The sequence below is a fragment of the Leucopleurus acutus genome, assembly GCF_964270905.1.
Source record: "Leucopleurus acutus genome assembly, chromosome: 2".
Lineage (NCBI taxonomy): Eukaryota > Metazoa > Chordata > Mammalia > Artiodactyla > Delphinidae > Leucopleurus > Leucopleurus acutus.
This window is the reverse complement of record NC_139143.1, coordinates 1,892,254-1,909,839: the sequence shown is the minus strand read 5'-3', so window position 1 is coordinate 1,909,839 and position 17,586 is coordinate 1,892,254. Positions and strand designations below refer to the sequence as shown.

General features: G+C 60.9%; 1 protein-coding gene across 1 annotated transcript; it reads right to left on the bottom strand.

Moving 5' to 3' along the window:
* Positions 1-11,731: 11,731 nt before the first annotated feature.
* On the bottom strand, positions 11,732-16,140 carry TNNI1 (troponin I1, slow skeletal type; the record flags this gene model as incomplete). The annotated part of the gene is made up of 5 exons (XM_082861929.1): positions 16,099-16,140; positions 15,265-15,396; positions 13,611-13,700; positions 12,046-12,222; positions 11,732-11,839 (listed from the first exon to the last, which is right to left on the bottom strand). Exons 2-5 carry the CDS (start codon positions 15,388-15,390, stop codon positions 11,732-11,734), a joined length of 501 nt encoding a protein of 166 aa, XP_082718055.1. The 5' UTR covers positions 15,391-15,396; positions 16,099-16,140.
* Between the last annotated feature and the right edge of the window lie 1,446 nt (positions 16,141-17,586).

Here is a 17,586-nt window from a genome sequence, read left to right as displayed (position 1 = left end):
GTCTCAGACACAAAGTCACACACATCCCAGCAGACCGGGGGCTCCTGACTCAGCCATGTCTGCTTTGTGTTTGGTTTTTTTTTTTTTTTTTTTTTTTTTTTTGCGGTACACGGGCCTCTCACCGTTGTGGTCTCTCCCGTTGCGGAGCACAGGCTCCGGATGCGCAGGCTCAGTGGCCATGGCTCACGGACCCAGCCGCTCTGCGGCATGTGGGATCCTCCCGGACCGGGGCACGAACCCGTGTCCCCTGCATCGGCAGGTGGACTCTCAACCACTGCGCCACCAGGGAAGCCCTGCTTTGTGTTTTTAGCCCAATGCCCTGCGCTGTGGTCTTCAATGGACATCCAAATGGACTCGGACTCCCAAGGCCCAAACTCGGCAACGTCAGAACTTACCATCCACCCAGACGTGTCCACACTACACACCCCAACAGACAGGCCCCGCCTGGAAGCAGAGACGCTCCCACGTCAACGCCGGCACCGTGACCCACACGCAGAGTCCGAGACCTTGACCCCCAGCTCCACCCACAGTACAGACCCTCCCTGGGTGTGTCCAGCCTCTGAGGCGGCCGGGCCCCTGTCTAGGGCACCGAGCTCCTCCTTTCTTGGGGCGTATCCTTCCCCTTTCTAGACCCCGCGGGCCCCTCTGCAGCGGGGTGACCGGGCAACTGTGCTTCAGAGCAGTGAGGTCTGAGGGTCTGGGAGGCCCGCGGCCCTGGAGAAGCTCTGGAGCCCTTGGGAAGGGGGTGGGGAGAGCCAGAGGCCTTGCTGGGGAAGGCCTGGGGGGGCCGCTCCGTGCCTGTAAAGGCAGCCTGGGTCTCCACCCACACGCCCACCTGAGAGGGGTGGCCTTCTACCCGCTAGAACCTTCTGGGCTCCCATCTACTACGTGAGCCTCAGTCTCCTGAGGGGGCAGTGCGGGGGGGGGGGTCGCAGGTGAAGATGCTCATGGAAACACCTCTGGGGGGAGGTGCAGGGTGGCCCCAAGGGGTTCAGGGGTCACCAACCACATGAGGGGGGCTGCCTTCTGGACACGCCCCCAGGCTTCTCTGACCCTGACAGATGTCCCGCAGGCAGGGATACGACACCCAGTGCCCAGGCCCTGGGGAGGATAAGCTCACAAATAAAGGCTGAAGCCCAGAGGGGGGCAGAAGCTGTGGCGAGGTCACCCAGCCCAGACCCCACCCCGAAATGCCACACTCGGAACGCGAGCCTCATCAGTGGGAGGGCATCTGTCCCCCCACCACCACCCGGTGCTGTTCACCAACGCTCCCCGGTGGCGCTGCCCCGCTCCTGGCACGGCGCCCCCTCCTCCTCCCAGGGCGGGGCCCCTCAAACTCTCTACAGAGAAACGCGGGCCGTCAGGGGGCTTCTCGGGAAATGAGGCTGGGCCATAACTCCAGAACGCCTCCCCAGTGCCCCGAACCGGCCTCTAGGGGCCGACAGCCCACCCCAGGCACCCTGCTTATGGCTTAGCTCCCAAGGGGAGGAAAGAGGCGGTGGGGCAGGCGGAACACCTGCGAGCTGCCAGGTGTGGCCCCGACTCTGTGGCCCCCAGGGGCGGCCAGGCCCCCGGGCTCACCTGGACAGCTTGGCCCAGTTCTTCCTGCTGACTGACATGTCGCCGGAGCCCGGGCGCCCGCCGCGTGCTTCGTGTCCGCTCGGCGCCGCCCCGCGCGCAACCCGCCCGCCAGGCGCAGGTAGGCTCACCTGGCCTCTTATCCCCCCGGCCTGCGTCCCGCGCAGCCGCGCGCCGCCTGCTGCCCCGGATTGGCCTGTGGGTAGGCGCGTCGCAGAAGGAGCCGCCCCGGTCCCCGCCCCGGCCACCCGGCCGCGCGCCCAGGACGGGCCGCCGCACCTATGCTCCGACGGACGGACGGGTGGACGAGAGCCCGGGCCGCGCGGAGCGGTGCGGGGCGGGGGTGGGGACTTCCTGCTCGGGACCTGTCCGACCAGCCCGCCCGGCCGCTCCCTCCCACAAGTGCCGCGGCCCGGGGCCGGGGCCCGGGCACGGACCCGCTCTCCGCCCGCCAACCGGCTCGGCCCCGAGAATCCCAGACGGGAGGCGGGCGGGTAGGTGGGAGCCGGCGCGCGTCTGAAGTCTGGAGAGCCCTCCCGACTCTAAGCTCCGGCCCGCCGCTCCGAGACCCCGGGAGAGCGCGGGGCGCGCTTCCTCTGCGCCGCGCGCAAAACTGCAGGCACGCCCGGGGCAAAGCCCACCCCTCCCGAAAGGAGAGCCTGGGTTCCATTCTGCACACCCTGGAGTGCCTCCGGCTCTGAAAAAGCCAAGACGTCGGAGGCGTCTCCTCGCAGGCTGGTCTGGACTTTGGGCTGGAGGGGGCTGGGTGTGGAACCAGGCGGGGGAAGCTCAGCTTTCCCCGGAAAGGAGCAGTGGACAGGGAACTAGCAGTGGAGTTTTGGAGCGAGTGAGGCACCACCTGGCTCCCTTTAAGTGCGCATCCGGCTGCCGGTGCCACTCGCGCTGCCCGCCCGGGAGCCGGCCTCAGGGAGACCAGGGATGGTCAGTCCCCAAGTTGTGGAGTCTTATCTTCCCGACGCATCAGAACTGTTGCAGCCCCAGGCACCAGCAGGAGAAGAGGGAGGCGGAACTGACAGCGTCTGCCCTGCTGGGTCTCGCTGACCAGCCTGGCCTCCCCGTGGCACTGATCCAGAGCTGGTGGTCTCTACAATACCCTCCAGCTCTAAGATCTCCCAGTAAAGGGCAAGCCAGCCGCTAAGCAGAAGCTGGGACACACACACACAGCTAGCCTGCTAAGGCATCTCCGTCCCCAAATGCCCCCTCCTCCAGGGAGCCTTCCTTCTTGGCCAAAGGAGGTGAGGAGTGAGGTTCAAGGAATGAGAGCTGGACTGGGAGCCTGGAGATGGGGCTTTGAGCTCTGACATGTATGAAACATGTGACGTGGGGCAAATCTCCTGTTTCCTCATGTGTGTAGAATGATACTTTGCCCAGGTTGTGGGGATCACACGAGTCCGTGGTTGCGTGCCGGTGATCCTGGGGTGAGCAGCGGGAGAGCTGACAAGACCCCTGCAGAGGCCAAGGCAGGCCCTGGGCCACTGGCTCTTCCAGGGAAAGAGGAAGAGGGGCTGGTGAGAACCCAGGTCCCTGGATGCTGGGATTTGGGGCCCAGCACTTCCTGGGGAGCCTGCTGACCCCTGGGGACCTAGAGAATGTCCTTCCCATGGTTTGTCAGTGGTGACATCTCAACAGAGAAGGACAAACGACCCCAGTCATTTGAAGCCTGGCCTTTCCAGGGACACTTCATGAAACCAGCAGAGAGTCGGCGGTGTCTCTAAAAGCCCAGACTCCAGCACCCTGTCTATGGACACAAAACCCAAAGACACAGAAGATTGGTGCGTAGACAACTCCAGAAGTAAGGAAAAGTGAATTATGTGCGTGTTAGTGCCCCAAAAGTTCCTTGAGGGCAGGCATTGTATAGAAGTCCGTCAGCAGAGCCGTGCTCCCTCCAGAGGCTCTAGGGCAGGACCTTTCTTTGCATCTGTCGTCCTGCTGCTGCTGGTGGCAACCCTGGGCCTGCCGCCACGTGACTCCATGTCTGCCTTCAGAGTCCCAGGGAACTGTCCCGGTGTCTCTGTGCCCGCGTCCAAAGTTCCCTCTTCTTATCAAGACATCAGTCCTTGCATTACAGCCCCACCCTGATCCAATACGACCACATTTAAATTTGATCACATCTGCAAAGACCCGATTTCCCAGTGAGGTCACATTCACAGCTACCAGGGCTTAGGGACTGACCTTTCTTTTTGGGCGGGAACATAATTCCACCTGCTACAATCAGCAAACAGCGCTGGCTTTCAATGACACCAAGATGGTGGGGACTCAGATCCTGACCCCAAGACAGTCCCAGTTTGGCAGTGGAGGCACACACGTGCTGGTGCACAGCCACATGTGCTCCTAATCGTGCGTACACACACGTGTGCATAAGCATAGGTACACACACGTGTGCATAAGCATAGGTACACACAGGTACTCCTAAGCGTCCTTACATACAAGCCGTGTTCAAGACAGGCTGTGATGAAAATTGAAACTGTCATCAGGAGAGATTAATTCTAGTGGAGGGACTGGGGGTGCCTGCAAGGGGAGGGAACATCTGGGTTGGGCTTGAACGTTGAGTGGAATTCACTCATCAGAGAATGGGGCGAGGGACCCGCTACAGGATGGGGCGTGAACGGAGATGTGGGGTCTCGAGTGGAAGGTGGTTCCGCAAGGAGAGGGCTCATGCGCCCGAAGCACCGTGTGCCCGTCACGGCACCAGGAAAGGGGTCCTCATGCTGCCCTGAGCTTAGGACTTGGCCATGACCCTGCCCAATAGCTGAAAATGACAAGGCAAATGGCCTCTGAGTGGGAAGGCCCCCGAGACTTTGAAAGCAACACTGACCAGGCTTCAGGGGGAGACCACCACCGAGGGGACCACTTTTACGTCCATAAAAAAAAGAAGGACTTGGGCTTCCCTGGTGGCGCAGTGGCTGAGAGTCCGCCTGCTGAGGCAGGGGACGCGGGTTCGTGCCCCGGTCCGGGAAGATCCCACATGCCGCGGAGCGGCTGGGCCCGTGAGCCATGGCCGCTGAGCCTGCGCGTCCGGAGCCTGTGCTCCGCGACGGGAGCACAGAGGAGGGGGAGGAGGGGTTGGCCGGAGGTCTGGAAGGCCGAGTGGTCATGGGGCTGGCTGCTGGGTGGAGGGGAGAAGGCCAGGTGATGCCCACTTGCTACCTTGAGGGGCCGGTGACCTCAGCCCGAGGGGCCTCAGCCTCAGTACTGACCCCTGGGGCCTGAGAGCTCTTGGCGTGGGGCTGTCTGCACCCTGTGAGGTGGTCAGCAGCAGCCCTGGCCTGAGCCACGGGAATGTGAGGGCCCCAAGGGCAGCCCAGGGAGCTGTCCAGCACATGGCTGGACGTTGGGGTGGGGCTCAGGACAGCCTGGCCTGCGTTTTCCACAGCACCCGAGGGCTTGTGCAGGGCTGGCGGGAGAAGGGGACAATCACAAGGGCATGGGTGGTGCTCAGGGTGCCCGTGCCCTTGTTTCAACGCCCCGAGCGTCTTGGGGAGAGCAGGAGTGTTTCATTCGCCCCCGTGTCTACACTAGCGCTTGGCATGGTAGGTTTACAGAATTGCACTAACTTGCTTTGGGAAGGAGAACAGGAAACCCCAGACAGCCCGGGATCCCCTCTGTGTTACCTGGGAGGCTGGGTCGGAGCCTCTCAGCGTCTAGGACCCTTCTTCTCCAGGATCTGGGTCACCCTGATGGTAGATTGCTGCGGGAGTGTACTTGGAAACCAGCAAGTGCTGACGGCCCGGCACCTTGACCACGGGCACCAAGCAGGAGCTCAGAACATCCCCGGTAGCACTGGTTATAGAAGCAAAACTCCGGAAACCACCCAGAGGCCTATTCACAGGAAAAAGGTGAGTAAATGGTGGTATTTCATCACTTCGTTCTCTCACAGGGGTGAATTTTGCAATCTTCACCTCTAATGAACTTCAGAGCAGAAGCATGCATTTCGAGGCCCATGAGGACATGGAGCTCTCGTCTGCCGTGCAGCGCAGCAAGGACATGGTGTGTGGGATCTGCATGGAGGTGGCCTACGAGAAAGCCAGCCCCAGCGAGCGCCGCCCCAGGATCCTCTCCAACTGCAACCACACCTACTGTCTCAAGTCTATTCGCAAGTGGAGGAGTGCTAAGCAATTTTTTTTAATTAATTTATTTATGGCTGTGTTGGGTCTTCGTTGCTGCACGCAGGCTTTCTCTAGTTGCGGCGAGCGGGGGCTACTCTTCGTTGCAGTGTGCGGGCTTCTCATTGCGGTGGCTTCTCTTGTGGCAGAGCACGGGCTCTAGGCGCACGGGCTTCAGTAGTTGTGGCACGTGGGCTCAGTAGTTGTGGCTTGCGGGCTCTAGAGCGCAGGCTCAGCGCTCTGGAGGGGAAGTGTCATGGTTGGAGAGGGGTGTGCAGGGGCTTCAAAAGCATTTGCAATAACCTAGTTCTTTTGTTTTAATCGAAGTATAGTTAATTTACAATATCGTGTTAGTTTCAGGTGTATAGCAAAGTGATTCAGTTATACATATATATTTATATAATTATTTACTCCCTTATTTTCAGATTATTTTCTGTTATAGATAATTACAAGATACTGAATCGCAGTTCCCTAGTTCTTAAAATGAGTGGTTCACACAGAGGTGTTCACCGTATAATTGTGTGCATATGTTAGTAACTGTGAGCCTGTGCTGGCCACTTCCCCTGGGGAGAATCCAGGAAGGCAGGGCTTATCACCCTGGGAATCCCCTGGTCCAGGAGGGGAGTTTTTGACTCCCCAGCCAGTGGGAGGAGGAAGCCCCCTCTCTCTTCCCCTCCCAAGGAAGACATTGGGCTCTGGAATCCCCGGCCCCCAACCCCTGTCTACACAGGACATAAGGCAGCTTCTTTTCCCCCAAAGAGGCCAGAGTGGAGACCAGGGGATCCCCGGCCCCAGGCCAGCGGGGTTGGAAGTCACAGCCTGACTGTGACTGGGAGGTAAGACCCACACCCTAAAGAATCCAGGGCAGTGGTTCCCTGGCTTTGGGTTTCACCAACTAATAATACTTTTTAAAATATAAATACACAAATCGTGTTGCCACCATTTTGTGGGTTTTTTGTTTGTTTGTTTGCGGTACGCGGGCCTCTCACCGCAGTGGCCTCTCCCGTTGCGGAGCACAGGCTCCGGACGCGCAGGCTCAGCGGCCATGGCTCACGGGCCCAGCCGCTCCGTGGCATGTGGGATCTTCCTGGACCAGGACACGAACCCATGTCCCCTGCATTGGCAGGCGGACTCTCAACCACTGCGCCACCAGGGAAGCCCCACCATTTTGTTTTTTGAAGAAATTAGAAGACAACAATTACCACTTCCTGTGCTCCCACCCCATAAGTACAGGGTATCTTGATACTAAAATAATAGAATTAAGGCATGCATACTTGAGAAAAGGAGAACTCTTTTCACTGAATGCATGTAGCTTTATGGAAACTTCACTGCAGTAGCCCGGTTTCCTCAGCGGGCAGTGGAGTAGAAAGTTGGGTCACAGAGATCCAATCAGGGGAATTGCATCTGGAAAATTCTAAAACGAGGGCCATGTGGGCATCCGTCGCACTCAAGGGCAAGCAAGCCACCACCCTCACGGGCACACACACCAGACTCACCCCTTCCGAGGGACGGCCACAAGTGCATACGCGCACGCACACATACACACACACTCCTCCCCGGGGCTCCCGGGTTGGAAAACCTGCCCTGGCATTTAGGTGTGGCCATACTTCTCTCCTGAGCCCAGAGCCGAGGGTGGGGCTCACCCAGCCCGTGTCAACCGGTGGAGCCAGGTGGGTGCTGACCCGGGGCCAGAGGTGGGCCACCCGCTCAGGCCCCCGGCCCACTGCGTCTGGCCGGGAGACCAGAGCTCTGTCCACCTACAGGGAGTCCAGGGCCCTGTTCTGTACCCCTGGTTAGGGCTGTGACCTTGAGCCATTCAGTCTCCCTCTCTGGGCCTCCAGAAGTCGGCTACAGCCCCGTGCACCAGGCCCACGGGCAGATGGGGGCTGCGCTGCTCAGCTGTAGCCTCAGGGACCCGCTTAGGAGTGTGTCTCGGGATAGAGTGCCCGTCACCCACTTCCAGCGGAGGGCCCGCTGGCCGGCTTTAGGGCTGCTGAGGAGGGAGCCCTGCTGGGGTCAGGAAGGCGGCTGCCGTCCGCGCTGGCCCCAGCGGCCTGTCCCAGGCTCCGGCAGCTTGCCCACCCACCTGGAACAAACCTGGCCAGCCGGGAGCCCTGCGGGGAGCCTGACTCGCTTCGTGGGGGGCCATTGGGGCTAATGTTTAACGGGCTCCCTCCTTGGCGGGACACTCCAGTCCCTGCAGCCCTGAGCCTGGGCCTGCCCTGACCATCCTGCTGCGAGGTGGGCCCCAGACAGACAGTGGGCTCGGCCTCCTGCCCCGTGGATATAGAGACCTGGGGGGCGGCCGGCCTCCTCAGGCTCTGGGGCAGGCAGGGGTGTAGCAGGTGGCATTCTGCCCTGGTCGTTCCTTCCGAGCTCCCCCTCCAGCGGCTGCTATAGGTCCGCGTCCCTGCTGTTGGAGAAAGTCGGCCCCTTTGTCCATTTGGGTGCATTTGCATCTCATTTGAACGTTTTCTCCTCTCTGGGGACAGGCGAACTCCAAGGTGCGTATGCATTGCCCTTGGTCCCCGGCCACATCCCTTCTGGAAAGTTACAGGTCGGGCTCTGTTGAGGCAAGTCTGATCCCAGAAAAGGGTGACCGCCAAGGCAGGTTGACCCAGGTCCCTGTCCCCAGCCTGCAGCTGTCACAGCCCTTGACTCGTGGTGAGCGACTTCAACTCTCCCAACCTCCGTCTCCTCATGTGTCAATGAATCTGAGATAATAGGTACCCCTTAGGTTTTGGTGAGAATGTAATGATGTGATTCTGGTAAGGCATGTTATTAAGTCGTGACTAAGAGTCCGGGCTCTAACAGACCAGCTGAGTTTGGTCCTGGCCCCTCGTTCACTAACCGTGTGACCATGGAAAGGTGTTAACCTCTCTGTGCCTCACTGTTCCCATCTGTGAAATGGGAGTGGTTGTGGTCCCTCTCTCATGGGGTGTCGTGAAGGTTAGATGAGCTAATTCAGGTGCAGAAAGCAGTGCCTAGAGTGGAGTGAGTGCTGCGGCCGCTGGTCTTCAGTGGGGCCCAGCTCCCGGCTCTGCCCTGCTCGTGTCCAGGCTGGGTCCCTGCGTGGTGAGTGGGGACCGGGCAGAATCGTGGTTCTCTCTCTCCAGAGACCACGCCTCCCGCCCAGGCCCTGCTGTGGCCACAACTAAGCCAGCCCCGCCCACTGCCACCCCAAGGAGCCCTGTGACAGAGCCCCCTGGCCGTCACCACTCAGGGCTCCGTTGCACGGGGGTAGGCTAGGTCTGGCCCTGCCAGGAAGCAGAACGGACTGGACATCCTCCCGGAGGGCTTTGGGTGGGGCAGGGGCCCTTTCCCAGAGGGCCCTCCTCCCACGGGCTCTCTGCGCCAGGCGTTTGCTCTGAGTCAGGCCTGGCTTTGCAGGGCAGGGTGGGGGCCCCAGCGTGCTGGGCCCCAGGTCAATAGTTGGGGGGTGGAACCGAGCACTGCCTTTGCAACTCGGGGCCAGGATCTCCCAGGGCTGAGAGGAAGCAGAGGGGGGAGGCCACGCTACGGACCAGGCCGGCCGCAGTGACCTGTGCGTCAGGGAAGGGGGCGTGTGTGTGGCTGCCAGGCGTGAGACCCAAGCCAGGCTCTGTGCCTGGCCCAGCCCCGCCGGGCTCTCCCGCTGCGTGTGTGTGTGTGTGTGTGTGTGTGTGTGTGTGTGTCTGTGTGTGTGTGTGTGTGTGTGTCTGTGTGTGTGTGTGTGTGTGTCTGTGTGTGCGTGTGTGTCTGGGTGTGTCTGCGCCTGAGAGTTTCCGTGTTTCTAGGAGCTGTTTTCTTTGAGCACGTCCACCTCTCCGCCCACTGAGCTGTTTGCAGCAAGGACCCAGGCAGACTGCTCTTCCCCCAGCACATCTCGGGCTGCTGGTCCTTCAGGGGCTGGCGGCTGCGTGGCTGGGAGCCAGACCCCAGCCCAGGGGCCCCTGGTGCTGCACTTTGCTCCCAGCTTCTGGCATTTATGGTGGATAATGCACTGGGAGCAGAGGGCAGAACAGGGACTCACAGGCAGCTGGAGGGCTCTTCACACAGCCCAGCCTCTCCTGGGGCCAGTGCCGGGCGGCCAAAAAGCCAAGGGCCGGGCCGGGGACCAGCCGCTTCCTCGCAGGCATATCTCAGGAGTCACAGGACACTGCCCGGAAAAGCCTCTCTGGCCCAGACGTTGGTCTCTGCTCCACGGGAGCCGCTGCCCTCCGTGTGTGTGAAGGGGTGCCCCCAGGCCCCCCATTCCACCCCAGCAGGCTTGCACCCCTCACCGGGCTTTGGCCCAGATGTCAGCGGGATGGAGAAAGGCCCTGACCTGGAGGACAGACAACTGACTGCCACACCTTGGGACAGAATCAGTCCTGGGGGACATGGTCCGTCAGGAGTGTGAAGGAAAGACAGTCAGGGAGGGTGGATGCAGGTGGACAGGGCTGGCCAGGACCCGATGGGAGAGCCCAGGGCAGCCGTGAACAAGGAGCTGCCTGGTGGCCGGGGTGGAACTGCAGGGCATCCCCCTGGCTGGGCCAGGACACTGACCTGACTGCTCACCCCGAGGGTCAGGCACACCAGGGCACCCGGGAGAGGGGAGCCGGGGGAACGGTGCCGTGAGAGCAGCAGGGCCAGGGGCTGGGAATGGAGGGGCCCCCTGACAGCTGCAGGTCAGGCTGGGCTGAGCTGAGCACCCTGGGGGTGAGGCTGTGCTGTGTGGTGTCACCGGACCAGATGGCAGGGGTACCAGGGGGACCTGAGCAGGTGGCCCTCCATGCTGCCCCGAGCTGCTGCCTGAAGCCCAGCACAGCCTCCCTCACAGGCTCCCTGCCTTCCCCCTCCCCCAGGTGCTTACAGCCAGAGCTGCAGAAGTGAGCAGGACACTGGTTTTAATGGAGAGGCTGTGACGCCCACGGGCGCTTGACATACAGAGTGGAGGGTGCATGCCTCCTCGAGGCCTGGTTGCCCCACAGCGGCCGGAGCCCCAGGGAGCCCACCCGCCAGCCAGGCGACGTCTTCACACGCTGCCGTTCCTCCCCTCTGTGTCTGTTAATCCCAGTCCCGCCGGAAGGCGCTCAGGCTGGAGGGGAGACGTGGGAGCAGGGGGCGCGCTCTGCAGTGCAGGGGGGTATGCTGAGAGGCCGGCGGGCGGGGCTGCAGGAAGGAGCCGGCAGGGCACCCGGAGCACAGCTTGGCCAGCTGCCTGCGGGACAGAGAGGCAGCAGCCATCAGTTCCCAGCCCTTCTCACCCCGGCACCCAGGCTGGACTGCTGTCCACAGGGGCTCCTACGAGCCTCAGCTCTCCCCACCCTCCTCCCCACGGGGCTCCTCGCACCTGTCCGCCTGGGCATCCTCCCACGCGTGGCTAATCCCCACTCTGAGCTCTGGTTGCACCATCAGCCCCTGACAGGCCCTCCTGCGTCCGCAACCCCATCACATCCTCGGAGAGCTTGCCCCTCCAGGAGGCTTCTCAGACGGACAGGGCTGTCGGACAGACCCTGCCCTGTTGCGTGTGCCCTCCGCACGCCCACAGAGGGCTTCACGTGTCCGAACGTTCTGCTTTCTCCAGCGGCTTCCTCGGAGAGTGGGTGGCCTTGTCTCCTCTGAATGGAAGCCCCCCGACCAGTGCTGGGCACTTTGCAGGATTCCCCAGGAGGCAGTTAAAAGTGCTTTAGACTTTTGGAAAGTCAGAGCTGGAAGGCCCTGGGGGTCATGGAATCCAGGGGTTCTAAGCTCTGGCATCAGAGTCACCCAGGGGCTGATCCCACCCCAGAGGCTCGGATCCAGCAGGCCTGGGAGGGGCCAGATCATCTGCGCCCCAGGTGATACACCTGGGGGATCACGGAGCTGACGCAACCCCCATGCTGCAGGTGAGGGAGTGAAGGGCCCCGAAGCAGGAAGGATGTGCCTACGGTCTCGGGGGACCAGGACTGAGCCACCTCAGGGCTCCTCTTCCCCGCCCACCCTGCCCAGCCCGCCAGCCGCCGTCCTGGCGTCCCTGCTGCCCTGTCAGCTGGGGCCTGGGAGCGGGGAGCTGGCTCCGCCTACCTCTACTGGGAGGTCGGGGACTTAGCAGCGTCGAACATCTTCTTGCGGCCCTCCATACCAGACATGGCCTCCACGTTCTTCCTCCAGTCGCCCACCTCCACGGGCCGCTCCTGTGGGCGGCCACACAGGGGACACCTAGCACCAGGCCCTCCCCGCGCAGGAGCGGCTGGGTGATGGGAAGTCAGCCTCCCCTAAGAGGTGGGACATCCCAGCCCTCCTCCCAGAACAGGGGTCCTGGAACGTGCCGCCAGCTGGCGGGGCTCATGTGGGGGGTGCAGGGCTGGCCGAGGCCGCGTCGGGTGAGGTCGGGGCTCACCTTCTCCGTGTCCTCCTTTTTCACAGACTTGAGGTTGGCGCGCAGGTCCATGGACACCTTGTGCTTGGAGCCCAGCAGGGCGCGCAGCATGGCGTCGGCCGAGACGCGGACGCGCCGCAGGGGTGGGCGCTTGAACTTCCCGCGCAGGTCCAGCACCTTGAGCTTCAGGTCCTTGATCTGCGGGGAGGGGGCAGCTCAGGGCTCCGGGCCCCAGCCAGGCCCCACTTCTCCAGGCTCCAGGCCAGGCCCTCGGGGACGCCCAGACCCACTATCTGTCACCTTGCAAACAGCCACCTCTGTTCTATCCTATTCAATTGATACAGGGGTGAGTGGGACTCCGAGAGGGAACTCGGTTAGCCGTGGCGGCCATGGCGGCCATGCAGGGAAGAGACAGAAGTGTCATTCGGAAGCCCTGTTTGCAGTGGGACGGGCCACTTCCTCTTATTCCCGCTTCTAACCAGTCCCTTCCCAGTGAGCCTTCAGAGCAGGTCATTGAGGGCACAGCCCTGGTCCAGCAGGATGGATAAACCCCATGTCCGAGCCCCCTGGGGGATTTCCAGGGTGCATCCTCAGGAGGAAATTCTGGGGGCATCCCTGAACCCACAGACCGTCATTCCTGCTGGGGAGGAGTGGGAAGGAGGGAAGTGGCTCTAGTTCCTCCCCACCCCTCTGCTGGAACAGGCACCCACTCCAGCAGCAGGAGCCCTGCCCCTCCGCATCCTGCCCACCGCACCAGAGCTGGGTCTGGGTGGAGCTGATGCCCCGCGCCCCATGCCGGGGGAGTGCTGAGTGACTGGAGTGAGGGTCCGAGGCCAGGCCCATCCCAGGTCCACTTGCTGTGTGACCTGGGCCGAGTTTCTCAGCCTTTCTGAACCTGTGTGCTCATCTGTCAGGTGCAGATAAAAGCACCCACTTCGTCCACAGGCGTGCAGGGAGGATCAAAGGGACAAGGCACATGAAAGCCGTTTGCAAGGTAAGGTGTTATTAACAGGCTGTGATTATTTGTGTGGGTGAATAAAAGGGGTGGCTTCTCTTCCACTGAAGAGCCCACCTTATAGGTTGGAGGAAGTCTGTGCTTTTCATCTGTGTGAAAAGCATCACCTTCTCTCTGCCCAACTCCAGCCCTGGGGGATGGAGTGCAGGGACCGGAGCTTCCTAAGTGCCACTCCCCAGACCTGGCAGTGGGAGGGGGACCTGGTCCACAACTGCCACATCAGTGCCCACCCGACACCCCCAGACGTCACCCGCCACCCACCTGACCTGCACTAGCTGCGCCCACCTTCTCACACACCACCCTGTCCCAGCCAGCCAGCCTGCTCCAGCTGTGCCCCTGCCACCTCCCAGCCCCGGCTCACCTCCCTGATGTTGCCACCCCGCAGCCCCGGCTCACCTCCCTGGTGTTGTCACCCCCCAGCCCCGGCTCACCTCCCTGGTGTTGCCGCCCCCCAGCCCCGGCTCACCTCCCTGGTGTTGCCGCCCCCCAGTCCCGGCTCACCTCCCTGGTGTTGCCGCCCCCCAGTCCCGGCTCACCTCCCTGGTGTTGCCGCCCCCCAGCCCCGGCTCACCTCCCTGGTGTTGTGCAGGCATTTGGCCTCGATGTCATATCTCTCCTCGTCCACCACCTCCACCTTGGCGTGCAGGTCCCGGCACAGGTCCTGGGGAAGCAGGGGAGTCAGGAAGGGAGATGAGGGAGCCGCTCAGCCCCCAGCCCCCCTTTTCCACCTCCCAGCCGGGTGCCCGGCCCCTCCTCCACCTCTGTGGAAGGGGCTGATAGACCCCTTCGCTCTGAATGGAAGTCCTTTGTTTTCCTTTCCGAATGTACTTATCACTAAAAAGTTTTCTTATGATAAAAAGAATGTAAGTTAATTGTAGAAATTTTGAAAATTATATATTAAGCAAAAATAATAAAATAAGGGGACTTCCCTAGAGGTCCAGTGATTAAGACTCTGTGCTCCCAATACAGGGGACACGGGTTCGATGGAATTAAGACCCCGCATGCCGCACGGTGCAGCCTAAACAAACAAAAAAATACTACTACTAATAAAATAGGAATAATTAGTGATAATAATTATTATTATTTAATTAATAATAAAATAGGAATTATTACCACCAGGCAGTAATAACATAGGTTACCGCCTGGAGGTAACCGTCGGTGACATGTTGGTCTACAAATGGTGGGACTTCCCTGGTGGTCCAGTGGGTAAGACTCCGAGCTCCCAATGCAGGGGGCCTGGGTTCCATCCCTGGTCGGGGAACTAGATCCCACATGCATGCCACAACTAAGAAGTCCGCATGCCACAACTAAGACCTGGCACAGACAAAATAAGTAAATAAACGTCTTTTTTAAAAAATGGTCCCTGACTTACGATGGCTCAGCTTATTATCTTCTTTGCCTTTATGATGGTGAGAAAGCAATACAAATTCAGTAGAAACCATCCTTGGAATTTTGAATTTTAATCCTGCCCAGGCTAGTGATGTTCGGTGCTGGGCAGTGCAGCCCCAGCTCCCAGGCAGCCCCACGCTCGTGAGGGTGGCCACCCACACACGTAAAACCCTTATGTACCAGACAACCATCTGCTTTTTCATCGTCAGGAAATTACATGAGATATTCAACTCTTTATTATAAAATAGGCTTTTCTGTTAGTTGATTTCGCCCAACTTTCAGCTACCGTGAGTGGGGTCCTCACACGGTTAAGCTGGGCCAGGTGAGCTGTGATGTGCGCTGGGTGAGGCGTAGACAGTGCACTTTGGACCTACGACAGTTTCACCTGACGATGGGTTTCCTGGGACTTAACCCCATCGTAAGTCAAAGGAGATCTGTATCTCCTTCCGGGCCCTTCACTCTGCAGTCCCTGGTGTTTAAACTCTTATCAATGTTATAAAAACATTAAAGACCTATTTGCAGGGGAAGGACAGGCAGGTCTGGAGAAGTGGGCCCTCCCAAGCGTTGGCCAGCTCCCCGCTCTGCACCGTCACGCTGCTCCGATACGCGACCTGGCCCCTGCTCAGCCCCCCCACCCCCCCCCCCCCCCCGCAAGCAAGACCCTCCTCCCTGCTGAGGCTCCCTTCCCGCTCGTAAAATGGGACCCAACGCCCCACCCCAGCCCGCCCCCGCCCCACGGGGTTGTGAAGACTAATGAGAGAGCTTGGGGCCAAGCCAGTCTGAGCCCCTGCCTCGGGGCTGCGCGCCCGCTTCGGGAGCCCGTCTCCCCTGCCCACCTGCAGGGCGCTGAGCGACAGGCCTCGGGTCTGCAGCGCGGGGATGCGCTCGGCCAGGTAGCGACTCTTCTCGGCCTCTCGCGCCTCGTGCTCTTGCTCCCAGCACTCCTTGGCCTTGGCCAGCATCAGGCTCTGCGCAGGACACGCCCGGTGAGCGCGGCCCCGGCCCCCCACGGCAGCGGGGCCTGAAGGGGAGGCGGGCCCCCGACCGCCAGCCCGGCCCCGGACGAGGCCCCGCCCAGGCAGCCGCCAAGAGTGGGAGTGTGTGCGCGGCCACGTGACGCCAAAGCCCGGGGGACCACACACCAGCACCGCGCTCTTGGACCCCGGACCTTACTGTCCTTCAATCTTCCTTTTACCATTTCTCATCTTTTGGGGCCCCAGAGCTCCTAAGAAAGAATCTCTTACCAAAATAAAGCAAGCCCTCTGCCCCCACCAGGGGTCCCACCCTGAACACGGCCCCGCCTCCTGCCAAGCCCTGGGAAGGTGCCAGGACCAGAATTCCAGGTTCCCACCCTCTGACCACAGGCTCCGGGCTCTGGCCAGACTCCCTCTGCCGCGTCCTCCTCCATCCCCTCTCATCCTCCATCCCCTCCTCCTCCATCCCCTCCTCCTCCTTCCCCTCCTCCTCCATCCCCTCTCCTCCTCCTTCCCTCCTCATCCTCCATCCCCTCCTCCTCCATCCCCTCTCATCCTCCATCCCTTCTCCTCATCCCCCACCTCCTCCCCACTCTGGTCTCCCTCCTCTTTGACCTCCCATGACCCTCCCCCCGAGAGGTGCACTGCACCCCTCTACCTCCCCGGACACCTCCCCAGAGCCAGGACCCCGCTCACCTTCAGCAGGAGTTTGCGGGAGGCAGTAATCTTGGGTTTTCTCTGAGGAGAAAAAGGAGGAGAGATGGGTGAGGTGGCGGCCATAGAACCAGAAATCTGGACCAGGCTGGGATGAGCGCCAGCCTGTCACCATCCTAACCCAGAATCCTCACCTCAGGGTCCCTTAAAAGCTCATCTTGTGCTTGCACCCCTCAGATTCAGAGACTCAGCTCCCTGACCGAGGGGCTGAATCCTGCAAGACACTGCATGGGTCACAGGGTCTGGGCACCCCCTTCCTCATCTGTGAGTCAGGATGCTGAGACCCACCTTACCCGGTCCACAGAGGGATTACAGACAGAATGAGATGGTGGGTGAGCACCGACTTTGAACAGCGTGCCTGAGGCACGCGGCCTGGCGCGCTGGGGCAACGTTGTGTCACCAGAGGAGTAAGCCCTGAGTTCCCTCAGTAAAGACGCTCCATCTCTTTAGACGTCAAAACTCTTCTTGATGTCAACACAATCCATGTAAATTGCTCTCAGCTATGCAGACAATATTTTCTCTTCTTATTAAAAATGCTTGACATCACTTGCTGACTAGATACATCCTAATAGGTCTTGGCCCCGTGGCAGCGTCCCCCAGGGAAGCGAGAGGGGTCTGCTCCATCCCTAACTCCGAGGGCTCCTGTCTCCTCCTGGACACAGGTGGTCACTTCTCGAGCTACTGGTGAACGCCCCCCCCCCCCACCTGCAGCTACTCTGCGGAGCCCCGGCCACAGCTTGGGTTTGCTATTCTTGTGCGTAAAGAAGAAGCAATCGGCTTTGAGCCGTCCCTGTGGGAGAAAACGAAGGGGCTCTCGTGCCTGGAACCTGCTTCTAATCCAGCTATTCAGGGTGCTCGGTCTTTTCCTCTCCGAAAGCCAAGGGTTTTGCTGTGTGTCCGGTCCGCGTGGTTGCGAGGGAATGGCCTGTTGCTATGTGCCTCACCAGCCGCGGTTTACACTGTCATGCACCCACGGAGGTGTCCCACCATCTCCCCACCAACCGGGGGAGATTCTGGCCACCTCGTTGCCCATCAGTCACCAGGGACTCACTTTCATATGAGCCTCAGTGAAACTTAGAGATTCACACGACTATGGAAAAACAGAATCTCTGCCGAGTGTCCCCTCCATCCGTGCTGCTGACTCCCAGCCTGCCAGCCCTGAGTCCACAGCTCCCCAGCTGCAGTCCCCACCCCGGGCGAGGCGGGACGCAGGCTGCGTGTGTCCTCAGCAGTCTAAACAGACCTGGGCTGTATCGGGGGCAGGGCTAAGACCCGAGGGGAGGGCAAGAATCCTGTTGCTCCTCCCTCCGTGTCCGGTGGTGGGCGGGGCTGGAATAACCCACGATGTTTCCCTCCCACCTTTCCAATGTAGATCTGCAAGGACAGGACGGCCCCCCAGAGCTGGACGCGCTCTCAGACCCGGTGAGGGAGAACTGCTCGGTGGTCAGCATGGGTGCAGAGTCGCACCGC